This window comes from Salmo salar, unplaced genomic scaffold (assembly GCF_905237065.1).
Source record: "Salmo salar unplaced genomic scaffold, Ssal_v3.1, whole genome shotgun sequence".
Lineage (NCBI taxonomy): Eukaryota > Metazoa > Chordata > Actinopteri > Salmoniformes > Salmonidae > Salmo > Salmo salar.
This window is the reverse complement of record NW_025548687.1, coordinates 12303-35000: the sequence shown is the minus strand read 5'-3', so window position 1 is coordinate 35000 and position 22698 is coordinate 12303. Positions and strand designations below refer to the sequence as shown.

Genomic DNA, 22698 nt, shown 5'->3' with positions numbered 1-22698 from the left:
CCACTCCTCACACTCCCCCCTACAGGAACACAGAGAGACAGTACAGACCAGCCCCTCCACTCCTCACACGCCCCCCTACAGGAACACAGAGAGACAGTACAGACCAGCCCCTCCACTCCCCCCTACAGGAACACAGAGAGACAGTACAGACCAGCCCCTCCACTCCCCCCTACAGGAACACAGAGAGACAGTACAGACCAGCCCCTCCACACCCCCCCTACAGGAACACAGAGAGACAGTACAGACCAGCCCCTCCACTCCCCCCTACAGGAACACAGAGAGACAGTATAGACCAGCCCCTCCACTCCCCCCTACAGGAACACAGAGAGACAGTACAGACCAGCCCCTCCACACCCCCCCTACAGGAACACAGAGAGACAGTATAGACCAGCCCCTCCACACCCCCCTACAGGAACACAGAGAGACAGTATAGACCAGCCACTCCACTCCCCCCTACAGGAACACAGAGAGACAGTACAGACCAGCCCCTCCACTCCTCACACACCCCCTACAGGAACACAGAGAGACAGTACAGACCAGCCCCTCCACACCCCCCTACAGGAACACAGAGAGACAGTACAGACCAGCCCCTCCACTCCCCCCTACAGGAACACAGAGAGACAGTATAGACCAGCCCCTCCACTCCCCCCCTACAGGAACACAGAGAGACAGTACAGACCAGCCCCTCCACTCCCCCCTACAGGAACACAGAGAGACAGTATAGACCAGCCCCTCCACACCCCCCCTACAGGAACACAGAGAGACAGTACAGACCAGCCCCTCCACTCCCCCCTACAGGAACACAGAGAGACAGTACAGACCAGCCCCTCCACTCCCCCCTACAGGAACACAGAGAGACAGTACAGACCAGCCCCTCCACACCCCCCCTACAGGAACACAGAGAGACAGTACAGACCAGCCCCTCCACTCCCCCCTACAGGAACACAGAGAGACAGTACAGACCAGCCCCTCCACTCCCCCCTACAGGAACACAGAGAGACAGTACAGACCAGCCCCTCCACTCCCCCCCTACAGGAACACAGAGAGACAGTACAGACCAGCCCCTCCACACCCCCCTACAGGAACACAGAGAGACAGTACAGACCAGCCCCTCCACTCCCCCCCTACAGGAACACAGAGAGACAGTATAGACCAGCCCCTCCACTCCCCCCTACAGGAACACAGAGAGACAGTATAGACCAGCCCCTCCACACCCCCCCTACAGGAACACAGAGAGACAGTACAGACCAGCCCCTCCACACCCCCCTACAGGAACACAGAGAGACAGTATAGACCAGCCCCTCCACACCCCCCTACAGGAACACAGAGAGACAGTACAGACCAGCCCCTCCACTCCCCCCTACAGGAACACAGAGAGACAGTACAGACCAGCCCCTCCACTCCCCCTACAGGAACACAGAGAGACAGTACAGACCAGCCCCTCCACTCCTCCCACCCCCTACAGGAACACAGAGAGACAGTACAGACCAGCCCCTCCACTCCCCCCTACAGGAACACAGAGAGACAGTACAGACCAGCCCCTCCACTCCCCCCTACAGGAACACAGAGAGACAGTACAGACCAGCCCCTCCACTCCCCCTACAGGAACACAGAGAGACAGTACAGACCAGCCCCTCCACTCCCCCCTACAGGAACACAGAGAGACAGTACAGACCAGCCCCTCCACTCCACCCTACAGGAACACAGAGAGACAGTACAGACCAGCCCCTCCACTCCCCCCTACAGGAACACAGAGAGACAGTACAGACCAGCCCCTCCACTCCCCCCTACAGGAACACAGAGAGACAGTACAGACCAGCCCCTCCACTCCCCCCCTACAGGAACACAGAGAGACAGTACAGACCAGCCCCTCCACTCCCCCCTACAGGAACACAGAGAGACAGTACAGACCAGCCCCTCCACTCCCCCCTACAGGAACACAGAGAGACAGTACAGACCAGCCCCTCCACTCCCCCCTACAGGAACACAGAGAGACAGTACAGACCAGCCCCTCCACTCCCCCCTACAGGAACACAGAGAGACAGTACAGACCAGCCCCTCCACTCCCCCCTACAGGAACACAGAGAGACAGTATAGACCAGCCCCTCCACTCCCCCCCTACAGGAACACAGAGAGACAGTACAGACCAGCCCCTCCACTCCCCCCTACAGGAACACAGAGAGACAGTACAGACCAGCCCCTCCACTCCCCCCTACAGGAACACAGAGAGACAGTACAGACCAGCCCCTCCACTCCCCCCTACAGGAACACAGAGAGACAGTATAGACCAGCCCCTCCACTCCCCCCTACAGGAACACAGAGAGACAGTACAGACCAGCCCCTCCACTCCCCCCTACAGGAACACAGAGAGACAGTACAGACCAGCCCCTCCACTCCCCCCTACAGGAACACAGAGAGACAGTACAGACCAGCCCCTCCACTCCACCCTACAGGAACACAGAGAGACAGTACAGACCAGCCCCTCCACTCCCCCTACAGGAACACAGAGAGACAGTACAGACCAGCCCCTCCACTCCCCCCTACAGGAACACAGAGAGACAGTACAGACCAGCCCCTCCACACCCCCCTACAGGAACACAGAGAGACAGTACAGACCAGCCCCTCCACTCCACCCTACAGGAACACAGAGAGACAGTACAGACCAGCCCCTCCACTCCCCCCTACAGGAACACAGAGAGACAGTATAGACCAGCCCCTCCACTCCCCCCTACAGGAACACAGAGAGACAGTACAGACCAGCCCCTCCACTCCCCCCTACAGGAACACAGAGAGACAGTACAGACCAGCCCCTCCACTCCCCCCTACAGGAACACAGAGAGACAGTACAGACCAGCCCCTCCACTCCCCCCTACAGGAACACAGAGTGACAGTACAGACCAGCCCCTCCACTCCCCCCTACAGGAACACAGAGAGACAGTACAGACCAGCCCCTCCACTCCCCCCTACAGGAACACAGAGAGACAGTATAGACCAGCCCCTCCACTCCCCCCTACAGGAACACAGAGAGACAGTACAGACCAGCCCCTCCACTCCCCCTACAGGAACACAGAGAGACAGTACAGACCAGCCCCTCCACTCCCCCCTACAGGAACACAGAGAGACAGTACAGACCAGCCCCTCCACACCCCCCTACAGGAACACAGAGAGACAGTACAGACCAGCCCCTCCACTCCCCCCTACAGGAACACAGAGAGACAGTACAGACCAGCCCCTCCACTCCCCCTACAGGAACACAGAGAGACAGTACAGACCAGCCCCTCCACTCCCCCCTACAGGAACACAGAGAGACAGTATAGACCAGCCCCTCCACACCCCCCTACAGGAACACAGAGATGATAGGATACCTGTGTATTAGGATGATAGGATAGGATACCTGTGTAGTAGGATGGTAGGATACCTGTGTAGTGGGATGGTAGGATAGGATACCTGTGTAGTAGGATGGTAGGATAGGATACCTGTGTTGTGGGATGGTAGGATAGGATACCTGTGTCGTGGGATGGTAGGATAGGATACCTGTGTAGTAGGATGGTAGGATAGGATACCTGTGTAGTGGGATGGTAGGATAGGATACCTGTGTAGTGGGATGGTAGGATAGGATACCTGTGTAGTAGGATGGTAGGATACCTGTGTAGTGGGATGGTAGGATACCTGTGTAGTAGGATGGTAGGATAGGATACCTGTGTCGTAGGATGGTAGGATTGGATACCTGTGTAGTGGGATGGTAGGATACCTGTGTAGTAGGATGGTAGGATACCTGTGTAGTAGGATGGTAGGATAGGATACCTGTGTAGTGGGATGGTAGGATAGGATACCTGTGTAGTGGGATGGTAGGATAGGATACCTGTGTAGTAGGATGGTAGGATACCTGTGTAGTAGGATGGTAGGATACCTGTGTAGTAGGATGGTAGGATAGGATACCTGTGTAGTAGGATGGTAGGATAGGATACCTGTGTAGTGGGATGGTAGGATAGGATACCTGTGTAGTAGGATGGTAGGATAGGATACCTGTGTAGTAGGATGGTAGGATAGGATACCTGTGTAGTGGGATGGTAGGATAGGATACCTGTGTAGTAGGATGGTAGGATACCTGTGTAGTAGGATGGTAGGATACCTGTGTAGTAGGATGGTAGGATAGGATACCTGTGTAGTAGGATGGTAGGATAGGATACCTGTGTAGTGGGATGGTAGGATAGGATACCTGTGTAGTAGGATGGTAGGATAGGATACCTGTGTCGTAGGATGTTTCCTGCCAGATCTTCTCCACTGGTCCAGGATTGGACGGGACATAGGAACGATTCCCCTAGAGAGAGAGAGAGAGAGAGAGAGACAGAGAGAGAGACAGAGAGCGAGAGAGACAGAGAGAGACAGAGAGAGACAGAGAGAGAGAGAGACAGAGAGAGAGACAGAGAGAGAGAGAGAGAGAGAGACAGAGAGAGAGACAGAGAGAGACAGAGACAGAGAGAGACAGAGAGAGAGACAGAGAGAGAGAGAGAGAGAGAGAGAGAGAGAGAGAGAGAGAGAGAGAGAGAGAGAGAGAGAGAGAGAGACAGACAGAGACAGACAGACAGAGAGAGAGAGAGAGAGGTAGAGAGAGAGAGAGAGAGAGAGAGAGAGAGAGAGAACAGAGAGAGAGGTAGAGAGAGAGAGAGGGGGGGGGGGAGGAGAGTTATGGAGTCAAGCAGTTGTTCCTCCTGTGTTAGTTAGTAGACTGCCCTGTGATGTCATCAGAAAGCGCAGCTCACCGTCGAAGCAGGTCACCTGCAGCACCATGTTAGCCCTCTTCCTATTGGCTGTCCACTCCAACAGAGCCAGCGGATAGGTGCGTGCTGTCTCAGGGGCGGAGCCTGATAACAGCCGGGACTTCTGATTGGCCTGGATCAGCCGGTGCTGCAGCAGCGCCCGGCAACCAGCAGGGGCGTGGTCAGACACAAACCTAGGAGGAGACAGGTGTGAGCAGGTACGACCATGGCCTGTGTGTGTGTGTGTGTGTGTGTGTGTGTGTGTGTGTGTGTGTGTGTGTGTGTGTGTGTGTGTGTGTGTGTGTGTGTGTGTGTGTGTGTGTGTGTGTGTGTGTGTGTGTGTGTGTGTGTGTGTGTGTGTGTGTGTTAGTACTTCAGCAGGTGTGTGTGTGTGTGTGTGTGTGTGTGTGTGTGTGTGTGTGTGTGTGTGTGTGTGTTGAGTACTTCAGCAGGTGTGTGTGTGTGTGTGTGTGTGTGTGTGTGTGTGTGTGTGTGTGTGTGTGTGTATGTGTGTGTGTGTGTGTGTGTGTGTGTGTGTGTGTGTGTGTGTGTGTGTGTGTAGTACTTCAGCAGTGTGTGTGTGTGTGTGTGTGTGTGTGTGTGTGTGTGTACTTCAGCAGGTGTGTGTGTGTGTGTGTGTGTGTGTGTGTGTGTGTGTGTGTGTGTGTGTACTTCAGCAGGTGTGTGTGTGTGTGTGTGTGTGTGTGTGTGTGTGTGTGTGTGTGTGTGTGTGTGTGTTTTAGTACTTCAGCAGGTGTGTGTGTGTGTGTGTGTGTGTGTGTGTGTGTGTGTGTGTGTGTGTGTGTGTACTTCAGCAGGTGTGTGTGTGTGTGTGTGTGTGTGTGTGTGTGTGTGTGTGTGTGTACTTCAGCAGGTGTGTGTGTGTGTGTGTGTGTGTGTGTGTGTGTGTGTGTGTGTGTGTGTGTGTGAGTACTTCAGCAGGTGTGTGTGTGTGTGTGTGTGTGTGTGTGTGTGTGTGTGTGTGTGTGTGTGTGTGTGTGAGTACTTCAGCAGGTGTGTGTGCAGCCTGGGTGATGGAGGGAAGCAGCAGGTGCAGCCCAGCAGCAGCAGCCAGCCTCTCTCTGCGTTGTCATGGTTTGGGTTCCGCCACACCTGATTGGCCAGCTGAGCCAGGATCTCGTCTCGCAGGCCCTGATTGGCCAGTCCTCTCTGGATTATGTAGTTCCCAAACAGGTTCTCCTGAGCCCCGTTCAGGTGGGGGTCGCCCATGAACCTCAGGATCTAGAACATAGAACCGCATCCCTTAAACACCTAGAACACAGAACCCTAACACTTAAACACCTAGAACACAGAACCCTAACACTTAAACACCTAGAACACAGAACCCTAACACTTACACACCTAGAACCCAGAGATAGACAGAACCCCAACACTTAAACACCTAGAACACAGAGATAGACAGAACCCTAACACTTAAACAGGACTCACCATAACGAACAGGACTCACCATCAGGACTCACCATAACGAACAGGACTCACCATAACGAACAGGACTCACCATAACGAACAGGACTCACCATAATGAACAGGACTCACCATAACGAACAGGACTCAACATCAGGACTCACCATAACGAACAGGACTCACCATAATGAACAGGACTCACCATAACGAACAGGACTCACCATAATGAACAGGACTCACCATAATGAACAGGACTCACCATAATGAACAGGACTCACCATAATGAACAGGACTCACCATCAGGACTCACCATAATGAACAGAACTCACCATAATGAACAGGCCTCACCATAACGAACAGGACTCACCATAACGAACAGGACTCACCATAATGAACAGGACTCACCATAATGAACAGGACTCACCATAACGAACAAGACTCACCATAATGAACAGGACTCACCATCAGGACTCACCATAACGAACAGGACTCACCATAATGAACAGGACTCACCATAATGAACAGGCCTCAACATAACGAACAGGACTCACCATAATGAACAGGACTCACCATAACGAACAGGACTCACCATAATGAACAGGACTCACCATAACGAACAGGACTCACCATAACGAACAGGACTCACCATAATGAACGGGACTCACCATAACGAACAGGACTCACCATAATGAACAGGACTCACCATAACGAACAGGACTCACCATAATGAACAGGACTCACCATAATGAACAGGCCTCACCATAACGAACAGGACTCACCATAACGAACAGGACTCACCATAACGAACAGGACTCACCATCAGGACTCACCATAATGAACAGGACTCACCATAACGAACAGGACTCACCATCAGGACTCACCATAATGAACAGGACTCACCGTAACGAACAGGACTCACCATAACGAACAGGACTCACCATAACGAACAGGACTCACCATAATGAACAGGACTCACCATAACGAACAGGACTCACCATAACGAACAGGACTCACCATAATGAACAGGACTCACCATAATGAACAGGACTCACCGTAATGAACAGGACTCACCGTAACGAACAGGACTCACCATAACGAACAGGACTCACCATCAGGACTCACCATAACGAACAGGACTCACCATAATGAACAGGACTCACCATAACGAACAGGACTCACCATAATGAACAGGACTCCCCATAACAAACAGGACTCACCATAATGAACAGGACTCACCATAATGAACAGGACTCACCATAACGAACAGGACTCACCATAATGAACAAGACTCACCATAATGAACAGGACTCACCATAACGAACAGGACTCACCATAATGAACAGGACTCACCATCAGGACTCACCATAATGAACAGGACTCACCATAACGAACAGGACTCACCATAATGAACAGGACTCACCATCAGGACTCACCATAATGAACAGGACTCACCATAACGAACAGGACTCACCATAATGAACAAGACTCACCATAACGAACAGGACTCACCATAACGAACAGGACTCACCATAATGAACAAGACTCACCATAATGAACAGGACTCACCCTAATGAACAGAACTCAGGACTCACCATAATGAACAGGACTCAGGACTCACCATAACGAACAGGACTCACCATAATGAACAGGACTCACCGTAACGAACAGGACTCACCATAATGAACAAGACTCACCATAACGAACAGGACTCACCATCAGGACTCACCATAATGAACAGGACTCACCATAATGAACAGGACTCAGGACTCACCATAATGAACAGGACTCACCATAATGAACAGGACTCACCATAATGAACAGGACTCACCGTTACGAACTGGACTCACCATAATGAACAAGACTCACCATAACGAACAGGACTCACCATAACGAACAGGACTCACCATAACGAACAGGACTCCCCATAATTAACAGGACTCACCGTAACGAACAGGACTCACCATAATGAACAGGACTCACCATAACGAGCAGGACTCACCATAATGAACAGGACTCACCGTAACGAACAGGACTCACCATAATGAACAGGACTCACCATAATGAACAAGACTCACCATAACGAACAGGACTCACCATAATGAACAGGACTCACCATAATGAACAGGACTCACCATAACGAACAGGACTCACCATAATGAACAGGACTCACCGTAATGAACAGGACTCACCATCAGGACTCACCATAATAAACAGGACTCACCATAATGAACAGGACTCACCATAATGAACAGGACTCACCATAATGAACAGGACTCACCATAATGAACAGGACTCACCATAATGAACAGGACTCACCATAATGAACAGGACTCAGGACTCACCATAATGAACAGGACTCACCATAATGAACAGGACTCAGGACTCAACATAATGAACAGGACTCAGGACTCACCATAATGAACAGGACTCACCATAACGAACAGGACTCACCATAACGAACAGGACACACCATAATGAACAGGACTCACCATAATGAACAGGACTCACCATAACGAACAGGACTCAGGACTCACCATAATGAACAGGACTCAGGACTCACCATAATGAACAGGACTCACCATAACGAACAGGACTCACCATAATGAACAGGACTCACCATAATGAACAGGACTCAGGACTCACCATAATAAACAGGACTCACCAAAATGAACAGGACTCACCATAATGAACAGGACTCACCATAATGAACAAGACTCACCATAATGAACAGGACTCAGGACTCACCATAATGAACAGGACTCACCATAATGAACAGGACTCAGGACTCACCATAATGAACAGGACTCACCATAATGAACAGGACTCACCATAACGAACAGGACTCACCATAATGAACAAGACTCACCATAACGAACAGGACTCACCATAACGAACAGGACTCACCTTAATGAACAGGTCTCACCGTAGCGAACAGGACTCACCATAATGAACAGGACTCACCACAATGAACAGGACTCACCATAACTAACAGGACTCACCATAACGAACAGGACTCACCATAATGAACAGGACTCACCGTAACGAACAGGACTCACCATAATGAACAGGACTCACCATCAGGACTCACCATAATGAACAGGACTCACCATAATGAACAGGACTCAGGACTCACCATAATGAACAGGACTCACCATAATGAACAGGACTCACCATAATGAACAGGACTCACCATAACGAACAGGACTCACCATAACGAACAGGACTCACCATAACGAACAGGACTCACCATAATGAACAGGACTCACCATAACGAACAGGACTCACCATAATGAACAGGACTCACCATAACGAACAGGACTCAGGACTCACCATAATGAACAGGACTCAGGACTCACCATAATGAACAGGACTCACCATAACGAACAGGACTCACCATAATGAACAGGACTCACCATAACGAACAGGACTCACCATAACGAACAGGACTCACCATAATGAACAGGACTCACCATAATGAACAGGACTCAGGACTCACCATAATGAACAGGACTCACCATAATGAACAGGACTCAGGACTCACCATAATGAACAGGACTCACCATAATGAACAGGACTCACCATAACGAACAGGACTCACCATAACGAACACCTCCAGAGCTTCCTGTCGGAGGTCCTCGTCCATACACGTCAGGGTCGTCTCCAAGGGAACCGTTAGCATCCCAAACATAGGCTCCTAAAAGGGTCAGGGGTCAGGGGTCAGGGGTCAGACCCTGGAGATTAGACATGTGTAGGTCGAGGTTTGAACCGTCTTCAAGTTTTGGAATCTAATTAGAATTATAGACTGTGTTTGGACTTTCTGAAATGAAATTTAATTTTTAAATTGTAAAACATTTAATCTTTGGAATTGAATTAGAATTGAATATTTTTACATTTCCCAGTTAATGGAATGAATGGACAAAGTTATATATATCCAATATAGCTAGGCTGTCTGTATTTCCAGTGTAGCTAGGCTGTCTGTATTTCCAATGTAGCTAGGCTGTCTGTATTTCCAATGTAGCTAGGCTGTCTGTATTTCCAATATAGCTAGGCTGTCTGTATTTCCAATGTAGCTAGGCTGTCTGTATTTCCAATATAGCTAGGCTGTCTGTATTTCCAATGTAGCTAGGCTGTCTGTATTTCCAATGTAGCTAGGCTGTCTGTATTTCCAATATAGCTAGGCTGTCTGTATTTCCAATGTAGCTAGGCTGTCTGTATTTCCAATATAGCTAGGCTGTCTGTATTTCTATATTTCCAATATAGCTAGGCTGTCTGTATTTCCAATATAGCTAGGCTGTCTGTATTTCCAATATAGCTAGGCTGTCTGTATTTCTATATATCCAATATAGCTAGGCTGTCTGTATTTCCAATGTAGCTAGGCTGTCTGTATTTCCAATGTAGCTAGGCTGTCTGTATTTCCAATATAGCTAGGCTGTCTGTATTTCCAATATAGCTAGGCTGTCTGTATTTCCAATATAGCTAGGCTGTCTGTATTTCCAATGTAGCTAGGCTGTCTGTATTTCCAATGTAGCTAGGCTGTCTGTATTTCCAATATAGCTAGGCTGTCTGTATTTCCAATGTAGCTAGGCTGTCTGTATTTCCAATATAGCTAGGCTGTCTGTATTTCCAATGTAGCTAGGCTGTCTGTATTTCCAATGTAGCTAGGCTGTCTGTATTTCCAATATAGCTAGGCTGTCTGTATTTCCAATATAGCTAGGCTGTCTGTATTTCCAATGTAGCTAGGCTGTCTGTATTTCCAATATAGCTAGGCTGTCTGTATTTCCAATATAGCTAGGCTGTCTGTATTTCCAATGTAGCTAGGCTGTCTGTATTTCCAATATAGCTAGGCTGTCTGTATTTCCAATGTAGCTAGGCTGTCTGTATTTCCAATGTAGCTAGGCTGTCTGTATTTCCAATATAGCTAGGCTGTCTGTATTTCCAATGTAGCTAGGCTGTCTGTATTTCCAATGTAGCTAGGCTGTCTGTATTTCCAATATAGCTAGGCTGTCTGTATTTCCAATATAGCTAGGCTGTCTGTATTTCCAATATAGCTAGGCTGTCTGTATTTCCAATATAGCTAGGCTGTCTGTATTTCCAATATAGCTAGGCTGTCTGTATTTCCAATATAGCTAGGCTGTCTGTATTTCCAATATAGCTAGGCTGTCTGTATTTCCAATATAGCTAGGCTGTCTGTATTTCCAATATAGCTAGGCTGTCTGTATTTCCAATATAGCTAGGCTGTCTGTATTTCCAATATAGCTAGGCTGTCTGTATTTCCAATATAGCTAGGCTGTCGGTATTTCTATATTTCCAATATAGCTAGGCTGTCTGTATTTCTATATCTCCAATATAGCTAGGCTGTCTGTATTTCCAATATAGCTAGGCTGTCTGTATTTCTATATTTCCAATGTAGCTAGGCTGTCTGTATTTCCAATATAGCTAGGCTGTCTGTATTTCTATATCTCCAATATAGCTAGGCTGTCTGTATTTCCAATATAGCTAGGCTGTCTGTATTTCTATATATCCAATATAGCTAGGCTGTCTGTATTTCTATAGTCTGTATTTCTATATTTCCAATATAGCTAGGCTGTCTGTATTTCCAATATAGCTAGGCTGTCTGTATTTCTATATTTCCAATATAGCTAGGCTGTCTGTATTTCCAATATAGCTAGGCTGTCTGTATTTCTATATTTCCAATATAGCTAGGCTGTCTGTATTTCCAATATAGCTAGGCTGTCTGTATTTCCAATATAGCTAGGCTGTCTGTATTTCTATATCTCCAATATAGCTAGGCTGTCTGTATTTCCAATATAGCTAGGATGTCTGTATTTCTATATTTCCAATATAGCTAGGCTGTCTGTATTTCTATATCTCCGATATAGCTAGGCTGTCTGTATTTCTATATATCCAATATAGCTAGGCTGTCTGTATTTCTATATATCCAATATAGCTAGGCTGTCTGTATTTCCAATATAGCTAGGCTGTCTATATCTCCAATATAGCTAGGCTGTCTGTATTTCTATATCTCCAATATAGCTAGGCTGTCTGTATTTCTATATATCCAATATAGCTAGGCTGTCTGTATTTCTATATATCCAATATAGCTAGGCTGTCTGTATCTCTATATTTCCAATATAGCTAGGCTGTCTGTATTTCCAATATAGCTAGGCTGTCTGTATTTCCAATATAGCTAGGCTGTCTGTATTTCTATATATCCAATATAGCTAGGCTGTCTGTATTTCTATATATCCAATATAGCTAGGCTGTCTGTATTTCCAATATAGCTAGGCTGTCTGTATTTCTATATATCCAATATAGCTAGGCTGTCTGTATTTCCAATATAGCTAGGCTGTCTGTATTTCTATATATCCAATATAGCTAGGCTGTCTGTATTTCTATATCTCCAATATAGCTAGGCTGTCTGTATTTCTATATCTCCAATATAGCTAGGCTGTCTGTATTTCCAATATAGCTAGGCTGTCTGTATTTCCAATATAGCTAGGCTGTCTGTATTTCCAATATAGCTAGGCTGTCTGTATTTCTATATATCCAATATAGCTAGGCTGTCTGTATTTCTATATTTCCAATATAGCTAGGCTGTCTGTATTTCTATATATCCAATATAGCTAGGCTGTCTGTATTTCTATATATCCAATATAGCTAGGCTGTCTGTATTTCTATATATCCAATATAGCTAGGCTGTCTGTATTTCCAATATAGCTAGGCTGTCTGTATTTCTATATTTCCAATATAGCTAGGCTGTCTGTATTTCTATATATCCAATATAGCTAGGCTGTCTGTATTTCCAATATAGCTAGGCTGTCTGTATTTCCAATATAGCTAGGCTGTCTGTATTTCTATATCTCCAATATAGCTAGGCTGTCTGTATTTCTATATCTCCAATATAGCTAGGCTGTCTATATTTCCAATATAGCTAGGCTGTCTATATCTCCAAAATAGCTAGGCTGTCTGTATTTCTATATATCCAATATAGCTAGGCTGTCGGTATTTCTATATTTCCAATATAGCTAGGCTGTCTGTATTTCTATATATCCAATATAGCTAGGCTGTCTGTATTTCTATATCTCCAATATAGCTAGGCTGTCTGTATTTCCAATATAGCTAGGCTGTCTGTATTTCTATATCTCCAATATAGCTAGGCTGTCTGTATTTCTATATCTCCAATATAGCTAGGCTGTCTGTATTTCTATATCTCCAATATAGCTAGGCTGTCTGTATTTCCAATATAGCTAGGCTTTCTGTATTTCTATATTTCCAATATAGCTAGGCTGTCTGTATTTCCAATATAGCTAGGCTGTCTGTATTTCTATATATCCAATATAGCTAGGCTGTATGTTTTTCTATATCTCCAATATAGCTAGGCTGTCTGTATTTCTATATATCCAATATAGCTAGGCTGTCTGTATTTCTATATCTCCAATATAGCTAGGCTGTCTATATTTCCAATATAGCTAGGCTGTCTGTATTTCTATATATCCAATATAGCTAGGCTGTCTGTATTTCCAATATAGCTAGGCTGTCTGTATTTCTATATATCCAATATAGCTAGGCTGTCTGTATTGGCCTGGCATTTGTGTAAATGTCGGGGATAATATTGAAATGGGACTTGAGAGGAATTGAATTGACTCTGAATTGAAAGACAGACCTGGAAATTGAATTGAATGAAATAGAATGTACAGAGATAGAAAATTTAATTGAATTGATTTGAATGAGGGGTGAGTACAGACAGAGAGTATGGGAGTGAATGAGGGGTGTGTACAGAGAGTATTGAATTGAATTGTATGGGATTGAATGAGGGGTGAGTAGAGACAGAGTATTGAATTGAATTGTATGGGATTGAATGAGGGGTGAGTAGAGACAGAAGGTATTGAATTGAATTGTATGGGATTGAATGAGGGGTGAGTACAGACAGAGTATTGAATTGAATTGTATGGGATTGAATGAGGGGTGAGTAGAGACAGAAGGTATTGAATTGAATTGTATGGGATTGAATGAGGGGTGAGTAGAGACAGAAGGTATTGAATTGAATTGTATGGGATTGAATGAGGGGTGAGTAGAGACAGAAGGTATTGAATTGAATTGTATGGGATTGAATGAGGGGTGAGTAGAGACAGAAGGTATTGAATTGAATTGTATGGGATTGAATGAGGGGTGAGTAGAGACAGAAGGTATTGAATTGAATTGTATGGGATTGAATGAGGGGTGTGAACAGACAGAGAGTATTGAATTGAATTGTATGGGATTGAATGAGGGGTGAGTAGAGACAGAGTATTGAATTGAATTGTATGGGATTGAATGAGGGGTGAGTAGAGACAGAGTATTGAATTGAATTGTATGGGATTGAATGAGGGGTGATTAGAGACAGAGTATTGAATTGAATTGTATGGGATTGAATGAGGGGTGAGTAGAGACAGAAGGTATTGAATTGAATTGTATGGGATTGAATGAGGGGTGTGAACAGACAGAGAGTATTGAATTGAATTGTATGGGATTGAATGAGGGGTGAGTAGAGACAGAGTATTGTATTGAATTGTATGGGATTGAATGAGGGGTGAGTAGAGACAGAAGGTATTGAATTGAATTGTATGGGATTGAATGAGGGGTGAGTAGAGACAGAAGGTATTGAATTGAATTGTATGGGATTGAATGAGGGGTGAGTAGAGACAGAAGGTATTGAATTGAATTGTATGGGATTGAATGAGGGGTGAGTAGAGACAGAAGGTATTGAATTGAATTGTATGGGATTGAATGAGGGGTGTGAACAGACAGAGAGTATTGAATTGAATTGTATGGGATTGAATGAGGGGTGAGTAGAGACAGAGTATTGAATTGAATTGTATGGGATTGAATGAGGGGTGAGTAGAGACAGAGTATTGAATTGAATTGTATGGGATTGAATGAGGGGTGATTAGAGACAGAGTATTGAATTGAATTGTATGGGATTGAATGAGGGGTGAGTAGAGACAGAAGGTATTGAATTGAATTGTATGGGATTGAATGAGGGGTGTGAACAGACAGAGAGTATTGAATTGAATTGTATGGGATTGAATGAGGGGTGAGTAGAGACAGAGTATTGTATTGAATTGTATGGGATTGAATGAGGGGTGAGTAGAGACAGAAGGTATTGAATGAGGGGTGAGTAGAGACAGAAGGTATTGAATTGAATTGTATGGGATTGAATGAGGGGTGTGAACAGACAGAGAGTATGGGATTGAATTGTATGGGATTGAATGAGGGGTGAGTAGAGACAGAGTATTGAATTGAATTGTATGGGATTGAATGAGGGGTGAGTAGAGACAGAGTATTGAATTGAATTGTATGGGATTGAATGAGGGGTGAGTTACCCTGAAGTGCAGCTGTACGTAGCGGCTGAAGGGGTTGTTGTTGATGTCCAGCGGCAGAGTCAGCTGGTTCTCCTCAGGGATGTGTGGTGCCTGGACCAGAGCTAGACTCTCAGCATGGAGCTGTCTGCCACCTAATAACACAGACAGACGTGAGGAGATGGACCAGAGCTAGACAGAGAGACGTGAGGAGATGGACCAGAGCTAGACTCTCAGCATGGAGCTGTCTGCCACCTACACACACAGAGAGACGTGAGGAGATGGACCAGAGCTAGACTCTCAGCATGGAGCTGTCTGCCACCTACACACACAGAGAGACGTGAGGAGATGGACCAGAGCTAGACTCTCAGCATGGACCAGAGCTAGAGGGAGAGATGTGGGGAGATGGACCAGAGCTAAACAGGGAGATGTGATGAGATGGACCAGAGCAAGACAGAGAGATGTGAGGAGATGGACCAGAGATATGTGAGGGGATGGACCAGAGCTAGACAGAGAGATGTGAGGAGATGGACCAGAGAGAGTCAGAGAGACGTGAGGAGACGGACCAGAGAGATGTGAGGAGATGGACCAGAGAGATGTGAGGAGATGGACCAGAGCTAGACAGAGAGCTGTGAGGAGATGGACCAGAGAGATGTGAGGAGATGGACCAGAGCTAGACAGAGAGATGTGAGGAGATGGACCAGAGCTAGACAGAGAGATGTGAGGAGATGGACCAGAGAGAGTCAGAGAGACGTGAGGAGACGGACCAGAGAGATGTGAGGAGATGGACCAGAGAGATGTGAGGAGATGGACCAGAGCTAGACAGAGAGATGTGAGGAGATGGACCAGAGAGAGTCAGAGAGATGTGAGGAGACGGACCAGAGAGATGTGAGGAGATGGACCAGAGAGATGTGAGGAGATGGACCAGAGCTAGACAGAGAGATGTTAGGAGATGGACCAGAGAGAGTCAGAGAGATGTGAGGAGACGGACCAGAGAGACGTGAGGAGATGGACCAGAGAGATGTGAGGAGACGGACCAGAGAGATGTGAGGAGATGGACCAGAGAGGGTGAGATGTGAGGAGATGGACCAGAGCTAGTCAGAGAGATGTGAGGAGATGGACCAGAGAGAGTCAGAGAGATGTGAGGAGATGGACCAGAGAGACGTGAGGAGACGGACCAGAGAGATGTGAGGAGATGGACCAGAGAGATGTGAGGAGATGGACCAGAGAGACGTGAGGAGACGGACCAGAGAGATGTGAGGAGATGGACCAGAGAGATGTGAGGAGACGGACCAGAGAGATGTGAGGAGATGGACCAGAGAGAGTCAGAGAGATGTGAGGAGATGGACCAGAGAGATGTGAGGAGATGGACCAGAGAGACGTGAGGAGACGGACCAGAGAGATGTGAGGAGACGGACCAGAGAGATGTGAGGAGATGGACCAGAGAGAGTCAGAGAGATGTGAGGAGACGGACCAGAGAGATGTGAGGAGACGGACCAGAGAGATGTGAGGAGATGGACCAGATGGACCAGAGCTAGACAGAGATGTAAGATGGACCAGAGAGATGTGAGAGACGACCAGAGAGATGTGAGAGATGGACCAGAGAGACGTGAGGAGACGGACCAGAGAGATGTGAGGAGATGGACCAGAGAGAGTCAGTTAGGAGATGGACCAGAGAGAGAACGGACCAGAAGTAAGACGGACCAGAGAGATGTGAGAGATGGACCAGAGAGATGTGAGGAGATGGACCAGAGAGAGTCAGCATGGAGTCTGAACACAAACCAACCTGCTGCAGCCTGCAGTAAAGAGCCGAGCTCAGCAGGGATCACCAGGTGAGAGACATTAACCACCTCTCTCTTCGACAGCTCCTACACACACACACACACACACACACACACACACACACACACACACACACACACACACACACACACACACACACACACACACACACACACACACACACACACACACACACACACACACAGGACACACACACACACACACACACACACACACACACACACACACACACACACACACACACACACAGCACACACACACACACACACACACACACACACACACACACACACACACACAAGATATAAGAGATGGAAAGACAACTACTCTCCACCTCCCTCTCCCTCTTCCTCCTCTCTCCTCTCCTCCTCTCTCCTCTCCTCCTCTCTCCTCTCCTCCCTCTCTCCTCCCTCTCTCCCCTCTCCTCCTCTCCTCTTCTCAGACCCCTTATTAACCCTTGGTTAACCCTCTCCTTCTCTCCTCTCCTCTCCTCCCTCTCTCCTCTCCTCCCTCTCTCCTCTCCTCTCCTACCTCCATCTCTCCACACCCTCTCCCTCTTCCTCCTCCCCTCTTCGTCCTCCTCTCCTCTACTCACCATCTCCCTCCTCCTCCTCCCCTCTTCGTCCTCCTCTCCTCTACTCACCATCTCCCTCCTCCACCTCCCCTCTTCCTCCCCCTCTCCTCTACTCACCTCCCCTCTTCCTCCCCCTCTCCTCTACTCACCTCCCCTCTTCCTCCCCCTCTCTCTACTCACCTCCTCTCTCCTCCTCCTCTCCTCCTCTCCTCTTCCTCCCCCTCTCCTCTACTCACCTCCCCTCTTCCTCCCCCTCTCCTCTACTCACCTCCCCTCTTCCTCCCCCTCTCCTCTACTCACCGTCTCCCTCCTCCTCCTCCCCTTTTCCTCCTCCTCTCCTCTCCTCACCTCCTCTCTCCTCCTCCTCTCCTCCTCTGCTTTCCTGCGGGCCTCCAGCTTCATCTACAACAGAACAAAACATTACAAACCCCTAACTAGAAGAAGGGTCCAGTTTTCCCTGTTGGCCTTAATCTCACCGGGACAGAGAGAGCCCAGGGCAGAGAGCCCTGTTGGCCTTAATCTCACCGGGACAGAGAGAGCCCAGGGCAGAGAGCCCTGTTGGCCTTAATCTCACCGGGACAGAGAGAGCCCAGGGCAGAGAGCCCTGTTGTGCCTTAATCTCACCGGGACAGAGAGAGCCCAGGGCAGAGAGCCCTGTTGGCCTTAATCTCACCGGGACAGAGAGAGCCCAGGGCAGAGAGCCCTGTTGGCCTTAATCTCACCGGGACAGAGAGAGCCCAGGGCAGAGAGCCCTGTTGGCCTTAATCTCACCGGGACAGAGAGAGCCCAGGGCAGAGAGCCCTGTTGGCCTTAATCTCACCGGGACAGAGAGAGCCCAGGGCAGAGAGCCCTGTTGGCCTTAATCTCACCGGGACAGAGAGAGCCCAGGGCAGAGAGCCCTGTTGGCCTTAATCTCACCGGGACAGAGAGAGCCCAGGGCAGAGAGCCCTGTTGGCCTTAATCTCACCGGGACAGAGAGAGCCCAGGGCAGAGAGCCCTGTTGCCTCTCTCTCTCTTGTCTCTGTAACACCAGCGTTACCTCTTGGTAATACAGAGAGAGCCCAGGGCGGGTGAGTCACCCTTTGAGCATGTTTGGGATGCTCTGGATCGACATGTGACCAAGAGGAAGTGGGACCAACATTCCACCAATCAACAGCCTGATCAACTCAGTGCCAAGGAGATGTATTGTGTTGTGTAGTAATGTTGTGTAGTAATGTTGTGTAGTAATGTTGTGTAGTAATGTCGTGTAGTAATGTTGTGTAGTAATGTTGTGTAGTAATGTTGTGTAGTAATGTTGTGTAGTAATGTTGTGTAGTGTATAATGTGTAGTGTAGTGTATAGTGTGTAGTGTAGTGTGTAGTGTGTAGCGTAGTGTATAGTGTGTAGTGTAGTGTATAGTGTGTAGTGTGTAGTGTGTAGTGTGTGTTAGGTGTTGTGTAGTGTGTGTTAGGTGTTGTGTAGTGTGTGTAGTGTAGTGTATAGTGTGTAGTGTGTAGTGTAGTGTATAGTGTGTATTGTAGTGTATAGTGTGTAGTGTGTAGTGTGTAGTGTGTGTTAGGTGTTGTGTAGTGTGTGTTAGGTGTTGTGTAGTAATGTAGTGTATAGTGTGTAGTGTGTAGTGTGTAGTGTGTGTTAGGTGTTGTGTAGTGTGTGTTAGGTGTTGTGTAGTGTGTGTTAGGTGTTGTGTAGTGTAGTGTGTATTGTGTAGCGTAGTGTGTAGTGTGTAGTGTAGTGTATAGTGTGTAGTGTAGTGTATAGTGTGTAGTGTAGTGTATAGTGTGTAGTGTGTAGTGTGTGTTAGGTGTTGTGTAGTGTGTGTTAGGTGTTGTGTAGTGTAGTGTGTATTGTGTAGCGTAGTGTGTAGTGTGTAGCGTAGTGTGTAGTGTAGTGTATAGTGTGTAGTGTGTAGTGTGTGTAGTGTGTATTGTGTAGTGTGTGTTAGGTGTGTAGTGTGTGTTAGGTGTTGTGTAGTGTGTGTAGTGTAGTGTGTAGTGTGTGTTAGGTGTTGTGTAGTGTGTGTTAGGTGTAATGTTGTGTAGTGTGTGTTAGGTGTTGTGTAGTGTGTAGTAATGTTGTGTAGTGTAGTGTGTAGTGTGTAGTGTGTGTTGTGTAGTGTAGTGTAGTGTGTAGTGTGTAGTGTAGTGTGTAGTGTGTAGTGTGTGTAGTAATGTTGTGTAGTAATGTTGTGTAGTAATGTTGTGTAGTGTGTGTTGTGTAGTGTGTGTTAGGTGTTGTGTAGTAATGTTGTGTAGTATTGTTGTGTAGTAATGTTGTGTAGTAATGTTGTGTAGTGTGTGTTAGGTGTTGTGTAGTGTGTAGTAATGTTGTGTAGTGTAGTGTGTAGTAATGTCGTGTAGTAATGTTGTGTAGTAATGTTGTGTAGTAATGTCGTGTAGTAATGTTGTGTAGTAATGCCGTGTAGTAATGTCGTGTAGTAATGTCGTGTAGTAATGTCGTGTAGTAATGTTGTGTAGTAATGTTGTGTAGTAATGTCGTGTAGTGTGTAGTAATGTTGTGTAGTAATGTTGTGTAGTAATGTCGTGTAGTAATGTTGTGTAGTGTGTAGTAATGTCGTGTAGTAATGTCGTGTAGTAATGTTGTGTAGTGTGTTGTGTAGTAATGTCGTGTAGTAATGTCGTGTAGTAATGTCGTGTACCTTGATGTATCTCTTGCGGGTGACGTGTAGTAATGTTGTGTAGTGTGTAGTAATGTCGTGTAGTAATGTCGTGTAGTAATGTCGTGTAGTAATGCCGTGTAGTAATGTTGTGTAGTGTGTTGTGTAGTAATGTCGTGTAGTGTGTTGTGTAGTAATGTCGTGTAGTGTGTTGTGTAGTAATGTCGTGTAGTAATGTCGTGTACCTTGATGTATCTCTTGCGGGTGACGTGTAGTAATGTTGTGTAGTGTGTAGTAATGTCGTGTAGTAATGTCGTGTAGTAATGTCGTGTAGTAATGCCGTGTAGTAATGTCGTGTAGTAATGTCGTGTAGTAATGTTGTGTAGTAATGTTGTGTAGTAATGTAGTAATGTCGTGTAGTAATGTCGTGTAGTAATGTCGTGTACCTTGATGTATCTCTTGCGGGTGACGTGTAGTAATGTCGTGTAGTAATGTAGTAATGTCGTGTAGTAATGTCGTGTAGTAATGTCGTGTACCTTGATGTATCTCTTGCGGGTGACGTGTAGTAATGTCGTGTAGTAATGTAGTAATGTCGTGTAGTAATGTCGTAGTAATGTCGTGTGTACCTTGATGTATCTCTTGCGGGTGACGTGTAGTAATGTCGTGTAGTAATGTAGTAATGTTGTGTAGTAATGTCGTGTAGTAATGTCGTGTACCTTGATGTATCTCTTGCGGGTGACGTACATGTGGACGAGAGAACGGAACTTCACCAGACTCTTCCTCATCTTCAAATAGCGCTTCCTGGAGGGAGGGAGGGAGGAGGGAGAGGAGGGGAGAGGAGAGGGAGGGAGGGAGAGGGAGAGAGGGAGAGGAGGGAGGAGGGGGAGAGGGGAGGGGGAGGAGGGAGAGGGGAGAGAGGGAGGAGAGGGAGAGGAGGGGAGGGGAGGAGGGAGGGAGGGGAGAGGGAGAGAAGGAGAGAGGAGGGGAGGGAGGGAGAGGAGAGGAGGAGAGAAGGAGAGAGAGGAGAGAAGGAGAGAAGGAGAGAAGGAGGAGAGAAGGAGAGGAGAGGAGAGAGAAGGAGAGAAGGATAGAAGGAGAGAAGGATAGAAGGAGAGAAGGATAGAAGGAGAGAAGAGAGGAGAAGGATAGAAGGAGAGAAGGAGAGAAGGATAGAAGGAGAGAAGGATAGAAGGAGAGAAGGATAGAAGGATAGAAGAAGGAGAGAAGGAGAGAAGGATAGAAGGAGAGACAGAGGAGAGAAGGATAGAAGGAGAGAAGGAGAGAAGGAGAGAAGGATAGAAGGATAGAAGGAGAGAAGGAGAGAAGGAGAGAAGGAGAGAAGGATAGAAGGAGAGAAGGAGAGAAGAGAGAGAGAAGGATAGAAGGATAGAAGGAGAGAAGGAGAGAAGGAGAGAAGGAGAGAAGGAGAGAAGGATAGAAGGAGAGAAGGAGAGAAGGAGAGAAGGATAGAAGGAGAGACAGAGGAGAGAAGGAGAGAAGGATAGAAGAAGAGAAGGAGAGAAGGAGAGAAGGAGAGAAGGAGAGAAGGAGAGAAGGATAGAAGGATAGAGAGAAGGAGAGACAGAGAGAGAAGGATAGAAGGATAGAAGGAGAGAAGGAGAGAAGGATAGAAGGAGAGAAGAGGGAGAAGGATAGAAGGATAGAAGGAGAGACAGAGAGAGAAGGATAGAAGGATAGAAGAAGAGAAGGAGAGAAGGAGAGAAGGAGAGAAGGAGAGAAGGAGAGAAGGAGAGAAGGATAGAAGGAGAGAAGGATAGAAGGAGAGAGAGGATAGAAGGAGAGAAGGAGAGAAGGATAGAAGGATAGAAGGAGAGAAGGAGAGAAGGATAGAAGGAGAGACAGAGGGAGAAGGATAGAAGGAGAGAAGGAGAGAAGGATAGAAGGAGAGACAGAGGGAGAAGGATAGAAGGATAGAAGGGGAGAAGGATAGAAGGAGAGAAGGATAGAAGGAGAGACAGAGGGAGAAGGATAGAAGGATAGAAGGAGAGAAGGATAGAAGGAGAGAAGGATAGAAGAGAGAGAAGGAGAGAAGGAGAGACAGGAGAGAAGGAGAGAAGGATAGAAGGAGAGAAGGAGAGAAGGATAGAAGGAGAGACAGAGAGAGGAGAGAAGGATAGAAGAAGAGAAGGAGAGAGGGAGAAGGAGAGAAGGAGAGAAGGAGAG

General features: G+C 47.2%; 1 protein-coding gene across 1 annotated transcript in view; it reads right to left on the bottom strand.

Moving 5' to 3' along the window:
* LOC106593777 (unconventional myosin-XV) overlaps positions 1-22698 on the bottom strand; it is a 145346-nt gene that overhangs the window by 114579 nt on the left and 8069 nt on the right. Inside the window, exons 4-12 of the mRNA XM_045712653.1 lie at positions 21231-21315; positions 18249-18302; positions 17310-17391; positions 15548-15678; positions 9784-9879; positions 5767-6002; positions 4764-4954; positions 4249-4321; positions 1-19 (exon numbers count right to left, since the gene is read on the bottom strand). The exon at positions 1-19 is cut by the window's left edge and continues 75 nt beyond it. Of these exons, the coding sequence (XP_045568609.1) occupies positions 1-19; positions 4249-4321; positions 4764-4954; positions 5767-6002; positions 9784-9879; positions 15548-15678; positions 17310-17391; positions 18249-18302; positions 21231-21315 (967 nt within the window). The remainder of the gene's footprint in view (positions 20-4248; positions 4322-4763; positions 4955-5766; positions 6003-9783; positions 9880-15547; positions 15679-17309; positions 17392-18248; positions 18303-21230; positions 21316-22698) is intronic.